This window comes from Chiloscyllium punctatum, chromosome 24, assembly GCF_047496795.1.
Source record: "Chiloscyllium punctatum isolate Juve2018m chromosome 24, sChiPun1.3, whole genome shotgun sequence".
NCBI lineage: Eukaryota > Metazoa > Chordata > Chondrichthyes > Orectolobiformes > Hemiscylliidae > Chiloscyllium > Chiloscyllium punctatum.
Window position 1 is genome coordinate 44,560,956 of NC_092762.1, and position 20,722 is coordinate 44,581,677.

At 42.9% G+C, this 20,722-nt stretch overlaps 1 protein-coding gene across 5 annotated transcripts in view; it reads right to left on the reverse strand.

Annotated features, from left to right (window-relative positions):
- Positions 1-20,722, reverse strand: part of LOC140494513 (cyclic AMP-responsive element-binding protein 3-like protein 3) — a 100,565-nt gene that overhangs the window by 51,668 nt on the left and 28,175 nt on the right. For all 5 annotated transcript variants that reach the window (XM_072593774.1, XM_072593773.1, XM_072593770.1 and 2 more), the window contains one exon: positions 142-288. In XM_072593774.1, the coding sequence (XP_072449875.1) occupies positions 142-288 (147 nt within the window). The remainder of the gene's footprint in view (positions 1-141; positions 289-20,722) is intronic.

A 20,722-nucleotide genomic window follows, 5' to 3' on the forward strand; every position in this document is an offset into this window, starting at 1 on the left:
TTGGACCTGGGGTACAATGAATTGTGTGGGCATGGCTGTGAGTTATGACGAGGTCAGGGTTACGAATCTCTGTGTAGAGGTGACTCTGGGTTACAATATTCTATGAGTGCAGCGGTGTTTGGGGATTCTGCTTATCCTTACACTTGGCTGTGCCATTCCCCAGCCCTCTGGGTTCCTGATGCCATCTGTATTGAAGCCCTCGTGGCGAAGAATCCCATCCTTTTGGTCAAACAGTAGATCCAGGAGCTCCACGCTGTCCAAGTCACGAGGCAGGCCCTCTGCTGGTATCTACAGGAGGGAAAAAAAACACAATGTGTAACCTCACATCCAAGGCAATAGGAGCAAATATCAAACAAGGGAAGTGATTTACACAGATAGTTGATAAAACATTATCAGAAAGCACATGTGAAGATTTGCAGGAGAGAGTGGAAGACAATATTGAAGCTCTTAGGCTTGGCCTAACACATTAGAATAGATAGAGGATTGGTTAAAGGACAGAAGAGAAGGGGTAGGAATAAAGTCTCCCCGTGTCTACGTGGGTTTCCTCCGGTTGCTCCAGTTTCCTCCCACAATCCAAAAATGTGCAGGTTAGGTGAATTGGTCATGCTAAATTGCCCTTAGTGTTGGGGATGTGTAGGTTAGGTGCGTTAGTCAGGGGTAAATATAGGATAACAGGATAGGGGAATGGGTTGATGTGAACTTGTTGGGCCAAAGGGCCTGTTTCCACACTGTAGGGATTCTATTTAAAAAAAAGTCTTTTTCTGATTGGCATGATATTATTAGTGCATTGCCACAGAAAATTATTACAAGAGTCTCAGTCATTTACAATTTCTATTATTTACAATGATGAGACAACCCAGTGTAATGTAGGAGAAAATGAGGACTGCAGGTGCTGGAGTTCAGAGGCGAGAGTGTGGTGCTGGAAAAGCATGGGCAGGTCAGGCAGCATCCAAGGAGCCGGAGAATCGAAGTTTTGGGCATCAGGAATTAGTGTAATGTATCCAAACATGTCAATAATACATCGTTAGCTGGGTTAAGAGAGCTGTGAGGAGGGGGACTCAAAGAGGCTGCAAAGTCACAGAACCACCGTAAGTGGTTGGGCAAGAAATTGGCAAAGGGACAGTAATGTGGGAAAGTGTGAGAACATTCACTTTGATAATAAGAATGAGAAAGCAGAATTTTTTTAAAATTTGAGAGCTTAATGTAATCAAGCCTCTCAGCAGCAGGTGGCGATAGTGAGGAAGGGCACCAAACAGGGGAGCTGGATAGTAACTGTGGTGTCTTTCTGAAGGGAGGGATGGCTCTTTCAGAGAGAGGCACACAGGCAAACGATACTTCAACTGAGATGTGAATCCATTGTTAATACTGTTTTACTGATTATAGCCTTACTTTCTCTCAATATTTAGAAACATCTGATGCCAATGAAATAAAGAATCCTTGCTTCATAATGGTTGAACTGTCTACAGTACATGCTTAAACCTACAGTAAATGTTGATATCCAGAAGGTTTTGGGTGTACCCATTACATAGATCACATGAAGGTTGTCATAGAGTCATGAGCCATTGAGTCGAACCGCACAGAAACAGACCCTTCAGTCCAACTTGTCCATGCTGACTAATTTTCTCAAACTTAGCTTGTCCCATGTGGGTGCATTTGGCCCATATCCCTCTACACCTTTCCTATTCATGTACCTATCCAAATGTCTTTTAAATTGCCCCTGCATCTTCCACTTCCTCTGGCAGTTCATTCCACATACGAACCACCATCTGTATGAAAAAGCTGCCCCTTAGGTCTCTTTTTAAATCTTTCTGTTCTCACCGTAAAACTATGCCGCCTAGTTTTAAACTCACCAATCCTAGGGAAAAGACCATTGCTCTTCACCTTATCTATGCCTCTCATGATTTTTTATAACCTATATAAGGTCACCCCTCAGCCTCCTAGGTTCTAGTGAACAAAGTCCCAGTTTACCCAGCCTCTCCTTATAACTCAAAGCCTCCAGTTCTGGCAACATGTTGGTACAGTAAACAATTATAGGAAGTCAAATGATATTTTCACTTTGATTGCAAGAGGATTGGAGTATATAAGACTAAGGAAGTCTTGCTGCAATTACCTAGAGCCTTTGGTGAGACCACATGTTAAACACAGGCCTCTTTACCTGAGGAAGAACATATATGCCAGAATCTTCACTAGATCGATTCCTGTCATGAAGATTTGTCCTGTAAGGAGAAACTGAGAATAGTTGACCTCTATTTCAGGTTACAGGAATGAAAGGGGATCTCATATAACACTCTAAGAGGATGGATGCTGGAAGAATGCAATTTCCTGGCCAGAGAATATACACTCAGAAGAAAGCAGAATAGTGTAATGCTGGAAATCTGAAACAAACACACAGAATGCTGGAGAAACTCAACAGGTCTGTCAGCATCTGTGGAGAGAGAAACAGGGTTAACGCTTCAAGTCCAGTATAACTCTTCAGAAGTGAAAGATGTTGGAAATACGTTTTTATATACTTTTGACAGAAGTGACAGAGAGACGTAGTACAAAAGACAAAAGGGTGGTGAAAGAGAAAGAGATGTGAAATGGGTGTGAATTAAGGTGTGAAGGGAGAGCAGATCCTCTCTGCTGAGAGCAAAGTAAACAAATTACAAACAAAGGCTGGGCAGACTGGCTGACCATTTCACAGCACACCTCGGTTCTGTCGGTAAAAATGGCCCTGAACTTCTGGTTGCCTGCTACTTCAACACACCACCCTCGTCTGTGGCCAACATCTTCATTTCATGTTTACTGCAGTGCTCCAGAGAAGCTGCAAAAACAGCATCTCATTTTCTACTTGGGAACTCTACAGGCTTCAGGAGTCAATATCGATTTCAACAATTTTAGGGCCTAAGCACCTTCTCCCTTGTCCTTAACCCCCCAACCCCTACACCTCAGGCTTTGTCATCATATGGGCTGCTTCCACAACCAACCCATTGTCAGCTACGAATTGTCCCCATTAACAGCTCTTGATTGTCTGAGGCTGAACTTTACCCATTCCTTTGTCCACCCAACTGCTTTTCCCTCTCTTCCAACTCTATTTCCAACTGATGTTGGCTCCTCCCTTTCCCCACCCCCACCATCTTCAGCTACCATCAGTTCTGAAGAAGGGTCACTGGACCCAAAACGCTAACTTTACTGTCAGATTTGCTGAGTTTTTTTTCCAGCAATTTCTGTTTTAGTGTCACAAAATAAGCTGGATGGGGTGGTGGGGAGGAGTTGTCAAAAAAATTTGGACAGCAGACATAATACAGTTTCTGAAATTATGGAATTCAGTGTTGTGACCTCAAGGCTGTGAAGTGCCTAAGCAGAAAATAAGATGCTGCTCCTTGAGCTTGCATTGTGCTCGTTTGGATCAGCAGGATAGCAATGTTAGCATGAGGGCAAGGTGATTTACTGAACAGCAAGCAACAAGAAGGTCAGGGTCATTCCTTTGGACAGAATGGAGGGTTTGCCCGAAGTGGCAATCCAATCTACATTTGGTCTCACATCGTAAAGCAAGCCACATTGTGAACAGTGAATACAGCAGACTAGATTGAAATGTGAAATATTCCAGGATCTACCTGGAAGTTGCATTTGGGGCCTTGGACAGTGAGAAGGGAGGAGGTGAATGTCACACCTTCTGCAATTGCATTGAAAAGTGCCATGTGCGGGGAAGTAGACCAAGGTATCCCAGAGAGAACCGTCCCTGTGGAATGCTGACAGTGGAGAAGAGGGGAGGATGTGTTTAGTGAAGGTATCCTGCTGAAGGTGATGGACATGATGGAGTATGATCCTTTAAAAGTGGAGCCTGTTGGGGTGGAACGTGATGACACAGGAATCCTATCATTGTTCTGGGAAGGAAGGGGAGGGTTGAAGGCTGAAGATGGAAGATGGCCCAGTCCATTATATCAGAGAGGGGATTCCCCAGTTGAGAAAAAAGATTGTGTCAGGGCAGCTCGGTTAAGGGTAGCATCACTAGAACAGATTCAGCAGAGACAGAGAAACTGGAAGAATAGAATCCTTCCAGGAGGCAGGGTGTGAGGTGGTGTAGTTGAGGTAACTGTGGGAGTTGTTGGGTTTGTAATGGGGATTTTGGTGAACAGCCTATCCTCAGAAATGACAGTGAAATCAAGAAAGGGAAGAGTCAGAGATGGTTTAAGTGAGGGTGACAGAAGAAAGGAAATTGTAAGCAAAACAGATTAATTTTCCAATTCTGGACTAGAGGAGGAAGCAGCCACAAAGGCATCACCAAAGTACTGGAGAAATCTTGAGGAGGACTGGACCAAGGAAGGTTCTCCATACGCCCCAAAATGCCAGGGAGAGTCATGGAGTCAGAGTCACACACAAGGTCTAAACCTTCCTAATCACATAACCATCCAAATGCCTTTTAAATGGTGTGATTGTATCCATCTCCACCACTTCCCCTATCAGCTCATTCCATACATGTGCTACCCTTTGCGTGAAAAAGTTGCTCCTTAGGTCCCTTTTTAAATCTTTCCATGTTCACCTTAAGCTTAAGCCCTCTAGATTTGGACTCCCCTAACCTGGGAAAAAGACGTTAGCTGTTTATCCTACCTGTGCCCCTCATGATTGTATAAACCTCAATAAAGTCACCCCTCAGCCTCTGACGCTCCAGGGAAAAAGGCCCCAGCCTTTCCCCACAACTGAAACCCTCCAATCCAGGTAACATCCTTGTAAATCTTTTCTGCACTCTCTCAAGTTTAAAAACACTTTTCTTATAGAAGGCTGACCAGAATTGTTTGCAGAATTCTGGTACCTAGGCAGGTACCTCTAGCCCCACTTTTGACTTGGAGGAGATGAGATGAGTTAAAGCTGTTCGAAGTGAGGACAAGCTCAGCCAGGTGGAGTATGGGTGAGCGACTCCTGATAAGGCGTTGACATTTTTGGATCAGGATGAGAAAATTCTTCACTCAGAAGATTGTCAGTCTTGGAAATTATATATTTAAGAGATCCCTGGATGACAAAACATTGAATATCTTCAAAACCCCATTGCAGTTGGTAGAATTCAAATTTTGATTAATTAACCTGTAAAAGGTGACCATGAACCATTGTCAATTGTTGTTAAAAATTAATCTCATTCATTAATGACCTTTAGGGAAGGACATCTGCCACTCTTAACATTGGTCTGGTTTACATGATTCCAGATCCATAGCAAATGTGGATGACTCTTAACTGTCTTCTTAGTGACGTAGCAAACCACTCTGTTGTATCAAACCTCTACAGAAATGGCATTAAGGAATGAAACCAGACAGTCAGCATCAAGCTAGGGACCGGAAACAAACACAGCAAATCCAGCCTTGTCAACTCTGCAAAGTCCACCTTACTAGCATCAAAGGGCTTGTGTCAAAACTGAGAGAACTGCCCCACAGAGTAGTCAAGCACGAGCCTGTCATAACTATATTCAGATAGCCAAAGCATTCTCATCACCAATCCTGAGTATATCCTGCCCCACTGGTAGGACGGACCCAGCAAAGACGGCAGCACAGTAATATACACCGAGGGAGCTGCTCTGGGAGTCCTCAACACTGACTCCAGATCCCAGGATGTCTCATGGCTTCAGGTTCAACATGGACAAGGAAACCTCCTGCTGATCACTATGCACTATTCTCTCTTGGCTGATGGATCAGTACTATTCCATGTTGAACAGTACTTGGAAGTAGCACTGGGAGTGACAAGAGTGCAGAGTGTACGCTGAGGGGAGATTTCAGTGTCCACCACCAACAGTGACTCGGCAGCAGCGTGACTGATCAAAATGGCCAGGTCCTAAAGGACATAGCTGTTAGACTGGGACTGTAGCAAGTGGTGAGGGAACCAACACAAGGGAAAAAATACTTGACCTCATCCTCACCAATGTGCCAGCTGCAGATGCATCTATCTATTACAGTATCTGTAAGGATTAGATTAGATTCCCTACAGTATGGAAACAGACCATTTGGCCCAACAAGTCCACACCGATTCTCCAAAGAGTAACCCACCCAGACCCATTCCCCTACATTTATCCCTAACTAGTGCACTTAACACTATGGACAATTTAGCGTGGCCAATTCACCTGACCTGCACATTTTTGGACTGTGGGAGGAAATTGGAGCACCCGGAGGAAACCCATGCAGACACAGGGAGAATGCGCAAACTCCACACAGACAGTCGCCAGAGGCTGAAATGAAGCTAGGTCCCTAATGCTGTGACACAGCAGTGCTAACCACTGAGCCACCGTGCCGCCCATAACATGACCACCACATAGTTCTTGTGGCTACCTACTGAGGACACCTTAAATCGTGTTGTGTAGCACAATCACTGTTAAAGTGACAGAATTCAAACAGATCTAGCAACTGAAGGCTGAACATCCGTGAGGTGCTATGGATCATCAACAGCAGTAGAATTGTACTCCAGCACAATCTGCAACCTCATGGCCCAGCATATTCCCCACTCAACCATTATCATCAGGCCAGGGGATCCACGCTGGTTCAATGGGGAGTGCATGAGGGCATGCCAGGAGCAGCAGCAGCTGTACCCAAAATTGAGGTGTCAATCTGGTGAAACTAAAACGTCGGACCACTGCATGTTAAACAATGTAAGCATCATTTGACAGACAGAGTTAAACAATTCTACAAACAATGGCCCTGATCTTTACTCTACAGACATGATGCAGCCAGTTTTGAATGTTGGTGGATATATAAACAACTTGTTGGAGGGGAAGGCTCCATAAATATCCCCATTTTCAATCATGGAAGAGCCCAGCACATCAATGCAAAAGATATGTCCGAAGCATTTGCAACAATCTTCAGCCAGAAGTGCTGTACGGATGATCCATTCAGCCTCTTTTAGTGATCCCCAACATCACAGATACCAGTCTTCAGCCAATTCGATTCACTCTGAATGATATCAAGAAGCATTTGGGAGCACTGGATACTGGGTCCCTGACAACATTCCAGTAATTGCTCTGAAAGCCTAGGCTCCAGAACTAGCCACACCTCTAGCCAAGCTGTTCCCATATATCTACAACACTGGCACCTCCCTGACAATGTGGAAAATTACCCAGCCACATCCCGTCCCCAAAAACCAGAACAAATCCAACCCAGCCAACGTTGCTCCAGCAGTTTACTCTAAGTCATCAGCATGGTGATGGAAGGTGTCATCAATAGTGCCATCAAGTGGCACTTACTCACCAATAACCAGCTCATTGATCTGCCAAGGCCACTAGTTCATGACCACATTAAGTCTTGACCCAAATTTAGGCACAAGGGCTGAATTCCAGCGGTGAGACAATAGTGACTGCGCTTGACATGAAAGCCACATTTGACCAGAGTATGACATCAAGAAATCATGGAGTCAATGAATATGGGGGAAGACTCTCCATTGAGGTTTCTAGCCAGGAGAGGTGAACAGTGAACATGAGATTTCAAAATAGACTGCACTGTACCATTTGAAAACTGAAATAAGTGTTTTCGTTTGCATGTGCAAACCATTGTAGAGTAGATTAGATCGATCATGTTAGCAGTCTCAGCTCTGAGTCAAAAATCATGGCGTCAAGTCCAGATCCAGGACTCTACATTGACACTGCAGAACAGAAGCAGTAAGGGAGTGCTACACTGTCAGAGACACTGATTTTCCAATGAAATGTTAAACTACCCCAGCTGCCATCTCTGCTATAAGACTCCGTGTCACTATTTTGAAGAACAGGTTTTCCCAGTATCACAACCAACATTGAACCCTCACCCAATGCCATTGAATCAGAACGACTGATCTTTGTGGGACCTTCCTGTGCACAAATCGGTTGATTCCTGTATTACAACAGTGACTATAATATTGCAGAAGAACTCAGTTAGCTGAAAAACACTCTAGGACATCTTGAAGTTATGAAACACATAACTTTCAGATTGCTTTGCATTTAGCTAGTGCACTTAACACTATGGACAATTTAGTGTGGCCAATTCACCTAACCTGCACATTTTTGGACTGTGGGAGGAAACTGGAGCACCCGGAGGAAACCCACGCAGACACGGGGAGAATGTGCAAACTCCACACAAACAGTCGCACTTAGCTCATCTCACAGGTAAAGTGTGCATTAATCAGTGTTCCGGCTCACCAATGCCTTCAGGGTGGAGGTTGCACCAATGAAGAAGCGAAGGCATGAGTGAAGATCCAGGAGGATGGATCTCCAGTCAAAGAAAAGTGGACAACTAAAACTAACATCGCCACTCAGGGGACAGGAGATAAGTATTTCTGTATCCACACATCTCTTTCGATACATATCTCTGTGTGAGAAATGAAAATTGTAGGTATCACAGAAATGACAACATCAGCTATTTCTACCCCAAAATTAAATAACAAGATTACAAGATTCTCTACATTCCTGTCAGCTCGAGTGTTGGCACTGTTACCTCTCTTAACGCCTTACCATAAACACAATTATAATTCCCCACATTGTGGGATTTAAAATCAGGTTACCTACAGCTGCTGCTTAGCAGTGAGATAATAGCCTCAATAACAGTGTCAGAGCAATGTCACCAGAGATCTTCCAGCATTTTCATTCTTTCATACAAATGAAAAGTACTCATATTTGTTTCGCAAAATTCATTCTCATTTCATTACAATGGATTTCATTGCCTTCATTTATTTGTAGCATCAATTTCCTTTTCCACTTTTTGACTGAGTACCTGACTGCCACTGGACACTCCATTATATAGCACACCCACATTAAAGGCTATGGAGTTGCCATAGACAGAATCTACAGTTCAGATAAAGGCTATTCGATTCAAATCGCCCATGCTCCACTTGCACATCCTCCCACTCTGATTTCCTTCTTGCTTCCTATGTGTCATTGTCATTTATTCCCATCTCTCTCACTCCTTCCCTTTCATGCATTCATACCATCTGCTTCACGGCAGTAAATCCCACAGTCTCAACACTGTACAATCTGGTCTGTAAAGAATGGTTATTTTGAGGTTGTAACAGAGATTATGTCACGGCTGTCGATACAAAAAGATCAGCGGCAGCCAAACAAAAGGTAAAACATTGAAAGCAAAATACTGCATTTCCGGGAAATGTGAAACAAAAACAGAAATTGACAGAAAGGCTCAGCGGGTTTGGCAGGGAGAAATGGAGTTAATGTTTGGAGTCCAATGTGACACTTTTGCGGAAGAAACTTAAAAGATTAAAATTGACTTTAGGAACCACACCTCGTCGTTCAGTTAGGCATCTTCCAGCCTCCCAGAATCGACACTGAGTTTAGCAAATTCATCATGTCAACTTTGTCCCCATTTTTGTTCCCTTTTCTTTGCTTTCCGCTCGCAGCCTGCCTGCTTTAGACACATCTATTCCTGCCTCATCTCTGAAATAACTCCACAAAGGCCAGCATCCCATCATCAAGTCACCTATTACTTACACATGGACATGACACTGATCCAAGCTTGCTCAGAGCTGGCTCCCAGAGCGAGCAGAACCCCTGACACCATAGCTTATATCTTGCTAGTCAGGATTCTCTGACTGGACCAGGTTAACAACCCCAGTCAGAGAGCTCATATTATATGAAGTCCACCTGGCTGACCTCATTCCAATCACTACAATCTCCATTCCTTTTGGCCTTGGAAGACTAAACTTTCTATCATTCAATCTCTCCTGTCTTTCAGTCTATCACAGCTATTTGTTTTTGTCCCACCCATCCCTTTCTCCAATTCATTACATCCTTAACTCTTCCCAGTTGGAAAGTCGCACAGTTGAGCTATTGACTGTTTTTCACTCTACACACAGATGCTATTGAATTCTTCCTCCAAAATGTTTTGTTTTCATTTAAATTAAATTATGCCTTGGAGATAACAGAAATATTTATGGTCTGGGCATCACTGAATACAAGTTGGTGTAATTTATTCCAGACAAAAAAAAAATCAGAATTAATTGCGGAGGTATCTCTACATATTGAGTACATCTAAGAAAAATTAGCAAACAACGAAACTCATAGCTGATCTTGGAGGAACTTGCGTGGGAGACCTCACTGATTGGGAGCAGCTAAGTGAATAGTCTTTAAGTGTAACTTACTGTTCTATTTAATTTTTGTAAATCTACAATAGTAAGTAGAGTGGGTTCTTTTTTAATTACATGTTTTATTGAGATCTGTCTCTTGATTAAATTTTAAAAATATAAACCATATGTATGAAGTTAGCCTAGAGCTGTGCTTTTTAAAGCAGGAAGATGGTGCTATTTTCTGGGTCTGTAGATTGTTAAGGTGCAAAGGCGACCTTTAGTAGAGTGATGTGCTCTTCCTGTCGGATGTGGGAGTTTAGGGAGAGTTTCCATGTTACTGAGGATTACATCTGCAGGAAGTGTCTTTGTTTGTGAATCCAATCAATTTGCATGGATCAGTTGGAGCGGCAGTTAGATGCAATGAGGCACTTACACAAAATAGGGGACGTGATGGATGGCAGTTATAGGAAGGGAGAAAAACTGCAGGTATAATCAGATAGATGAATTATCTCCAGGACAGGTAGGAGAGAGAGGCAGGTAGTGCAGGAGTCTCCTGTAGCTATCCCCATCTCAAACAAGTATGCTGTTTTGAAAAATGTAGAGGGTGACGGACCCTCAGGGGGTTGTAACATGAACAGCCAAGTTTCTGCCAATAAGACTGGCTCTAATGTAACAAGGGTCAGATTCCAAGCAATCAATTGTGATTGGAGACCCTTTAGTCAGAGACACAGAGGGACTTTTCTGTGGCCAACAGTGAAAAATCGGAATAGTGTGTTGAATCCCTAGTGCCAGGATCAAGGAGAGAGTGCAGAATATTCTCAAAGGGTGGAGGGATCAGCAGGAGATCATTGTACACATTGGAACTAATGACATAGTAAGGGAAAAGGACGAGACTCTGAAGGGAGAATATAGGAAGTTTCGCAGAAATTTAAAAAGGAGGTCCTCGAGGGTAGTAATATCTGGATTACTCTCGATGCTGCAAAGTAATGAGGGCAGGAATAGGAGGATAGAGCAGATGAATGCATGGCTGAGTAGCTGGTGCAGGGGAGAAGGGTTCACATTTTTGGATCATTCGAATCTCTTCTGGGGTGGAAGTGACCTGTATAAGAATGACAGATTGCACCTGAATTGGAAGGGGACTAATATACTGGTGGGGAGATTAGATTGGGATTACTTATTTACTTACAGTGTGGAAACAGGCCCTTTGGCCCAACAAGTCCACACCTACCCTCCGAAGAGCAACCCACCCAGACCTATTCCCCTACATTTACCCCTTCACCTAACACTACGGGCAGTTTAGCATGGCCAATTCACCTAACCTGCACATTTTTGGACTGTGGAAGGAAACCGGAGCACCCGGAGGAAACCCACGCAGACATGGGGAGAATGTGCAAACTCCACACAGATAGTTGCCTGAGGTGGGAATTGAACCCTGGTCTCTGGCACTATGAATGCAGCAGTGCTAACCACTGTGCCACCGTGCCGCCCCGTGGTGAGAGCTGCTTGGGAGGATTTAAACTAATAAGGTGGGGGGATGGGAACCCAGGGAAATAGTGAGGAAAGAGATCAGTCTGAACTTGGCACAGTTGAGAAAAGGAGCAAGTCAAACAGCAGGCAGGAACAAAGCAAAGAACAAGGTAGGACTAATAAATTAAACTGTGTTTATTTCAATCCAAGAGGCCTAACAGGGAAGACAGATGAACTCAGGGCATGGTTAGGAACATGGGACTGGTATAGCACAGCAATTACGGAGATGTGGCTCAGGGATGGACAGGATGGGCAGCTTAATGTTCCAGGACACAAATGCTATAGGAAGGATAGAAAAGGAGGAAAGAGAGGAGGGAGAGTGGTGTTTTTGATAAGGGATAACATTGCGGCTGTACTTAGGGAGGATATTCCTGGGAATACATCCAGGGAAGTTACTTGGGTGGTACTAAGAAATAAGAAAGGGATGATCACCTTATTGGGATTGTACTATAGACATCCCAGTCATCAGCAGGAAATTGAGAAACAGATTTGTAAGGAGATTTCAGTTATCTCTAAGAATAATAGGGTGGTTATGGTGGGGTCCAAACACAGATTGTGACTGCCATAGTATTAAGGATTTAGATGGAGAGGAATTTGTTAAGTGTGTACAAGAAAATTTTCTGATTCAGTATGAGGATGTACCTACTAGAGAAGGTGCAAAACTTGACCTACTCTTGGGAAGTAACGCAGGGCAGGTGACTGAGGTGTCAGTGGGGGAGCACTTTGGGGCCATTGACCATAATTTTATTAGTTTTAAAATAGTGATAGAAAAGGATAGACCAGATCTAAAAGTTTTGTGTCCCCTCATGATGAAGGGCTTTTGCCCGAAACGTCGATTTTACTGCTCCTCAGATGCCGCCTGAACTGCTGTGCTCTTCCATCACCACTAATCCAGAATCTGGTTTCCAGCATCTGCAGTCATTGTTTTTACCCAGATCTAAAAGTTAAAGTTCTTCATTGGAGGAAGGCCAATTCTGATGGTATCAGGCAAGAACTTTCAAAAGTTGATTGGAGGCAGATGTTTGCATGTAGTCTTCAAAAATGAGATAACAAGATTCCAGAGACAGTATGTTCCTGCTAGGGTGAAAGGAAAGGCTGGTAGGTGTAGGGAATGTTGGGTGTCTAGAGGATTGCGGTTATGGTCAAGAAAAAGAAAGAAGTGTGTGTCAGGTATAGATAGCAGAGATTGAATGCATCCTTAGAAGAGTATAAGGCTAGTAGGAGTATACTTAAGCGAGAAATCAGGAGGGCATAAAGGGGACATGAGATAGCTTGGGTAAATAGGGTTAAGGAGAATCTAAAATGATTTTATAAATACATTAAGGGTAAAATGGGAACTAGGGAGAGAATACAGCCCCTCAAAGATCAGCAAGACAGCCTATGTGTGGAACCGCAGGAGATGGGTGGACACCAAACGGGATTTTTGCATCATTGTTTACTGTGGAGAAGGGCATGGAAAATATAGAATGTGGGGAAATAGATGATGACGTCTTGAAAAATATCCATATTACTGAGGAGGAGTTGCTGGAAGTTTTGAAACACATAAAGGTGGATAAATCCCAGGGAAGTGATCACATGTAGCCAAGAACTCTGTAGGAAGCTATGGAAGTCATTGCTAGGCCCCTTGTTGAGATATTTGTATCATCAATAGTCACAGGTGAGGTGCCGGAAGACTGCAGGTTGGCTAACGTGGTGCAACTGTTTAAGAAGGGTGGTAAGGAAAGACCAGGTAACTATTGACCAGTGAGCCTGTCATCAGTGGTGGGAATGTTGTTGGAGAGAATCCTGAAGAATAGGAATTTACACGTACTTGTAAAGGGAAGGACTGAGTAGGGATAGTCAACATTGCTTTGTGAAAATCATGTCTCACTAACTTGATTGAGTTTTTTGAAGAAGGTAGATAGGATAGTGAAGAAGGCATTTGGTATTCTTTATTTTATTGGTCAGAGCATTGAGTAAAGGAATTGGGAGGTCATGCTGTGGCCGTACAGAACATTAGTTATGCCACTTTTGGAATATTGTGTGCAATTCTGGTCTCCCTTCTATAGGAAGGATATTGTGAAACTTGAAAGGGTTCATAATAGATTTACAAGGATGTTGCCAGGGTTGGAGGGTTTGAGCTATAGGGAGAGGCTGAATAGACTGGGGTTGTTTTCCCTGGAGTGTAGGAGGCTGAGGGGTGACCTTTATAAAATCATGAGGGGCATGGAGAGGGTAAACAGACAAGGCATTTTCCCTGAGGTTGGAGAGTCCAGAACTAGAGGGCATAGGTTAAGGGTGAGAGTGAAGATTTAAAAGGAATCCAAAGGGCAGCTTTTTCACACAGAGGGTGGTGTGTATATAGAATGAGCTGCCAGAGGAAGTGGTGAAGCCTGGTACAATCACAATATTTAAAAGACGATAGGTATATGAATAGGAATATGAATATGATAGGTATATGAATAGGAAAGGCTTAGAGGGATATGGGCCAAGTGCTGGCAAATGGGACCAGATTAATTTAGGATATCCGACTGGCATGGATGAGTTGGACTGAAGAGTCTGTTTCCATGTTGTGTGTCTAAATGTTGGCACTGTTCTAAAAAAAACCCCAAAATTCTGAGACCCCGGGAAATTTGGTTCAGATTCCAGGGTATGTCAGTTAAATATTGACTCATGCCTGGGTCCTCCAATTGCTGTCTGTCCTAATTTCGAACTCAATACGAGCAGAGATGGTGGTGCAATTTCCTGGTGACTAATCTTAGCTAACAATGGACCTAAGAACTATTGATAAAAAAATTGTTAACAAACAGTTATATCGAAGATAGTGTGTTCCCTCTCTGGATGTTGTTTGGACTTGGACTTGTAAAGTTGACTGAAGTCCATTTCTACATAATATCTCAAAGGTATGTGTGACAACCCCATGCAAGTAACACCCATCACATAGCACTATGTACAAGCAACAGGAAACACTTTCATGGTTCTGTTGGCTAACATTCATTAAATAACTTTAAGAAATTATTTTAAGAAATTAATGAAATAGTGCAATTACATTATAATGTTGAGAGTTTAGATTAGATTCCCTACAGTGTGGAAACAGGCCCTTCAGCCCAACGAGCCCACACCGACCCTCCAAAGAGTAACCCACCCAGACCCATTTCCGTCTGATTAATGCACCTAACACTATGGGCAATTTAGCATGGCCAATTCACCTGACCTGCATATCTTTGGGGTGTGGGAGGAAACCGGAGCACCAGGAGGAAACCCACACAGAAACAGAGAGAATGTGCAAACTCCACACAGAGGCTGGAAATGAATCTGGGACTCTGGTGCTGTGAGGCAGCAGTGCTAACCATTGAGCCACCGTACCGTCCTACTTGATACAGCAACCAAATCCTTTTGGTAGGAGTTTACAAAAGTGGGAAAAGTTTTGGTTTTGAATACTTGGGCAGGAATTACTAGCAAATCACATGCTTCACATCTCCCACTGTTTCTATTTTCATTTATTTCACTTTTCATTGAGCCACCGTCAATAGGAGACTCTTTTTATGTTGCGAGACTAAACGTACAAGGGTTTTACAAAGAAAATAAACATACTTTCAGATCAGTCATTTAGTATATCACTCGGAAAATCTTTAAAACCCAGACCTGAATGTACACAAGTCACCTTAAGTCACAACAAATGACTACACTATGCAGAAGTGCCACTTTGATGCTCTGTGTTATTTTCTACAAGTTTAATAACTTCAAGAGTGATTATATTCATCTAAACCAATGTTGGGTTTCACAGGAGTACAGTATTTACATTATTGTTACACTCTTCGAGGGCATAGTTAAAATCAATAGCTCAGAGATATTAATGGTCATCTTAGACAATAGCCTGTTGTCCAAAGATTAACTTTGACAAAGTGCATTGGCAGAGTGACACACCACAGTTAACATTATGGACAAGCTTAATTCTGTTGCTTAATCCTAGAAACACACATCATAGGAGGTCATTCAGCCCAACTTGCCTGCGTCAGTGCTTTGAAAGAACTACCCATTCAGTCTCAATCCCTACTTTTCCCCCAAAGTGCTGAATCTTTTCTTTATGAAGTTCTTGTTTTAAAAGTTGTTAATCGAAGTGAATCTGTTCCCACCATTATTTCACACAGTGCTTTCTCAATGTTAGTGGTTCACTGGGTAAAACCACTTCTCATTTCTGAACTCATTCATTTGGCAAATATCTGAAATGATTCTTTCGCTGTATCCATATATGAGTATTTGCAGCAGAGATTACTGAAGCAGTATTTATTGCTCTCACAGCCCTGCCCTGCCTTGGGTATCTCTCCATATGACTCAGTACCACACCATTCACCCATTGAATCATCAAAGGGCATTAGGAGCAAAGTTTAGGAAAGGGAGAATCACTTCACTCAGTAAAAATGAACACGCAGCTCTTTCCTATCTACATAACCTATCCCTTCCTACAACATACTGGAAAGCGCAGGAAAGAATATATATAGTTTACTGAATTCAGTCATGGGATGTGGGCATCACTGGCCAGGCCAGGATTTGTTGTTCATTCCTAATTATCCAGACAGGTGTTAAGGGGCAACCACACAGCTGGTATCACACATACTCCACACGGGTAAGGCTGGCAAATTTCCTGCTTAAGGTGAAGCAACCCCTAAGGGGCAGTGACCATAAAATGATAGAATGCACCCTTGCAGTTTGAGCGAGAGAAGATTGAATCAGATGTAATGGTATTACCAATGAATAAAGGTAATGATAAAGAGTTGAGGAAAATGTTAGCCAGAGTTGATCGGAAGGGGAGCCTAGCAGAGAAGTTTGTAGAGTAACAATAGCAGGAGTTTTAGGGTAATTCAGGAGCCACAGCAGAAATTCACCCCCAAAAATGAAGAAACGTATTAAGGGGAGGATGAAGTGACTATGGCTGACAACAGAAGTGAGGGGCAGCAGAAAAGCAAAAGAAAAATCATATAATGTGGTGAAGATAACGAGAAGTCAGAAGACTGGAAAGCCTTTAAAAACCAGCAAAGGACAACTACAAAAGTAATAAGGGGGAGAAGATAAAATATGAGGGTAAGCAAGCAAGTAATAAAAAAGATTACAAGCGTTTGTCAGCTTTATATAACATAAGAAAGAGACAAGAGTGGACATTGGACCATTGGAAAATGAGGTTGGAGAACAGAGAAATGGCAGAGAAACTAAACTTTGCATCGGTTTTCACAATGTAAGGTATCAGCAGCATCCCAGAACATTAAGAAAATCAGGGGCAGAAGTGATTGCAGTGACCAGCCCTTGGAGAAGGTGCTGGAGAAGCATAAGATCTGGAGTGGATCAATCACTCAGACCAGATGGACTACACCTCATATTTCTGAAGGAGATAGCTGAGGAGATAGCTGAGGAGATTGTGGAGGCATTTGTGGTGATCCTTTAAGAATCACTGGAGTGTTGGAAGATCCCAATGGTCTAGAAAATGGCAAATACAACATCCCTATTTAAGAAGGGAGGGAGAAACTTGGAAATTATAGGCAAGTTTGCCTGACCTTGGTCATTGGTAGGATCTCAGAGTCCATTATCAAGGGAGAGATTGCAGGGTACTTGAAAGTGCTTGGTAAAATAGGGCTGAGTCAGCATGGCTTCATCAAGGGGTGGTTATGCCTGACAAGTTTGTTGGAATTCTTTGAGAAGATAATGAATAAGTTAGACAAAGGAGAGCATGGTGGCTCAGTGGTTAGCACTGTTGCTTCACAGTGCCAGGGACCCAGGTTTGATTCCAGCCTCAGGCGACTGTCTGTGTGGAGTTAACATGTTCTCCCCGTGTCTGTGTGGGTTTCCACCAGGTGCTCCGATTTCCTCCCACAATCCAAAGATGTACAGGTTAGATGGATTTGCCATGCTAAATTACCCATAGTGTTCAGGGATGTGTAGGCTAGGTGCATTAGCCAGGGTTAAACATCAGGTAGAGGAATGGGTCTGGGTGGGTTAGTCTTCAGAGGGTCAATGTTAGGCCGAAGGGCCTGTTTCCACACTGGAGGGATTTTATGAGGGCCTGTAGATGTGATTCTATTTGGATTTCCAGGAGGCCTTTGACAAGGTGCTGCACAAGAGACTGTGAAATAAGTTAAGAGCTCATGGTGTGAGGGACAAGGTACTGGCATGAAAGAGGATTAGCTGACTGGCAGAAGACAGAGAGCCAGGATGACAGAGTCCTTTTCAAGATTAGTTATTAGTGGAGTTCCACAGTGGTTAGTGTTGGGACCACAACTATTCACATTATACATTAACGGTCAGGAATGGCGGACATTGTTGTTAAGTTTGCAGATGACACAAAGATAGGTGGAGGGACAGGTAGTGTTGAGGAAGTGGGGAAGCTGCAGAAGGACTTGGACAGACTAGAAGAGTGGGCAAAGAAGTAACAGATGGACTACAATGTGGGAAAGTGTGAGGTTTGGTAGGAAGAACAGAGGCACAAACTATTTTCTAAATGGGGAAAGACTGTGGAAATCTGAAATACAAAGAGACTTGGGAGTCTTATTTCAGGATTCCCTTAATGTTAACATGTAGGTTCAGTTTTCAGTTAGGAAGGCAAATGCAATGTTAGCATCTATTTCAGAGAGCTAGAATACAAGACCAGGAATGTACTGCTGACACTGTATAAAGCTCTGGTCAGACCACATTTGGAATACCTGTATTGTGAACAGTTTTGGGCCCTGTATCTAAGGAATCTAAGGATATGCTTTGGAGAAGGTCCAAAGGAGATTCACAAGAATGATCCCTGGGATCAAGTGTTTATCATCTGAAGAGCAATTGAAGACATTGGGTCTGCACTGGATGAAGTTTAGAAAGAAGGATCTGATTGAAACTTACAAAATACTGAAAGGCCTGGATAGAGTGGATGTGGAGAAGATGTTTTCACTAGAATTGTACCAATTTATACAATGTCATGGCCATTGAAAAAGTAGTTAATTAGAAATTGCATTGTAATAGGTTTCAGGGACAACAAATTGTCATGTTTTCTGTATTCTAAGGAGGATCTCATTTTGGATCCAATATGTTATTGAGGCAGAGATTGGGGCCAGATATTGGTCATTTGTTTAAGGAAATACTCTGACATGGTCTGATGCAAAACCAGAAATTGTTGGAAATAGTCAGCAGGTCTGGCAGCAGTTCTAGAGAGAAAGCAGAGTTAACATTTTGGGTCCAGTAACCCTTCTTCGGAATGGTCATGATCTGATAATTAGGGCACAAGATGGCATTGTTACCTTCCTTAAAACTCATCAATACACCAATAGAGTGAGAAACAGTTCTCCAAGGTCTTCCCAATGTATGGTTTTGGCTTCAAAGTCTTCCAGTGTTCCTTCCCACCCTTCAGAGGCTTCTCGCTTTGTTACACTGTCAAAACCTTATAAAAGATCTTTCCTAGCCTTTGGAGTCTTCCCGCGTTGCAGCTGCATCTTTTGGGCTGATATCTGACTTCACACTGTGGCTGTGAAGAGTTCCCTTGCTGTCACATGCTTTATTATATGCTTGATGCAGGCCTCACCACTCGCATAGTTAGAAACTTCTTAGGATTGCTAGGCTTTAGGTATCTACACATTCAGTCTGCACTGTAAGAGGTTGTTGGCTTCAATTGGCTTTTCCACTGCTTTAGCATTCTTGCTTGTCCTTACCGCCTCATCTTCCGCCTCGGAACACTTCAACCCCAGGGCATCAATGTGGACTTCAACAGTTTCCTCATTTCCCCTTTCCCCACCTCATCCTAGTTTCAAACTTCCAGCTCAGTTACTGCCTCCTTGACTTGTCCGACCTGCCTATCTTCTTTTCCACCTATCCACTCCACCCTCTCCTCCTTGACCTATCACCTTCATCTCCTACCCCACTCACCCATTGTACTCTATGCTACTCTCTCCCCACCCCCACCCTCCTCTAGCTTATCTCTCCATGCTTCAGGCTCACTGCCTTTATTCCTGATGAAGGGCTTTTGCCCGAAACGTTGATTTCGCTGCTCGTTGGATGCTGCCTGAACTGCTGTGCTCTTCCAGCACCACTAATCCAGTACTTACACTGCAGTAAGGCTATCTCACTCTGCTCACTGTAACATTCTTTACTTACACCTATACAAGTTATTAAATACAGCTCTCTAATGTAGTGTCTAAGACCTCTCCCTTTGAATACCTCTCCTCTTTGTACTCTGACCTGTTTGCTGATCTCAGAGTGGCATCATTTTTTACACATCCCAACCTCCTGCAATAGTTGAGGTGAAACTCTTAGTGTCACAGTCATCATTCCATAGAAACTTACAGCAATTGCAGGAGTTTGGACATGTGCAGAATAACACAGAAATCCAGAAGTTTTTGCTGCTCTATAGGATAATACATTGTAGAGGTACCCTTGAGAAAGGATGTATTGGCACTGGAGGGGGTGCAGAAGAGTTTCATTAGGTTGATTCTGGAGTTGAAAGGGTTGGCTAATGAGGAGATATTGAGTAGACTGGGACTTTACTCATTGGAACTTAGAAGAATGAAGGGATATCATGTAGAAACATACAAAATTATGAAGGGAACAGATAAGATAGAAGCAGGGTGATTGTTTCCACTGGCAGGTGAAACTAGAACTAGGGGGTATAGCCTCAAAATAAGTGGGAACAGAGTTATGACTGAGTTGAGGAGGAATTTTTTCACACAGAGAGTTGTGAATCTGTGGAATTCCTTGCCCAGTGAAGCAGTTGAGGTTACCTCATTGAATGTTTTTAAGGCAAAAAGACAGATTTTTGATCAGTAAAGGAATTGAGGGTTTTGGTGGGTGAGCAGGATAGGTGGATCTGAGTCCACAAAAAAGATCAGCCATGATCTTATTGAATGGCGGAGCAGGCTCAAGAAGCCAGATGGTCTACTCCTGCTCCTGGTTCTTATGTTCTTATGCACCTACAGATTGCAATCTACAATTTTTTTTTCATGAATCAACAAGAATCCTACACCTGCACTTTTTGCCTCACTGTAAAGAATTTGCACTTATCGAATGAGATGTAATTTTTAACAGTATAGCAACTTCACAATTATTGCTAAACCAAGATGCCTATTTCACTTTCATGGAGTGTCATGCTGCTAATAAAATTACCACATATACTTAAAACAATTTTTACTCTTTTAAAGAGCCATATGTCTTCATTTTAGCTCCCATCTTAATGCAGTAGTACATTTATTTCACTAGCTGA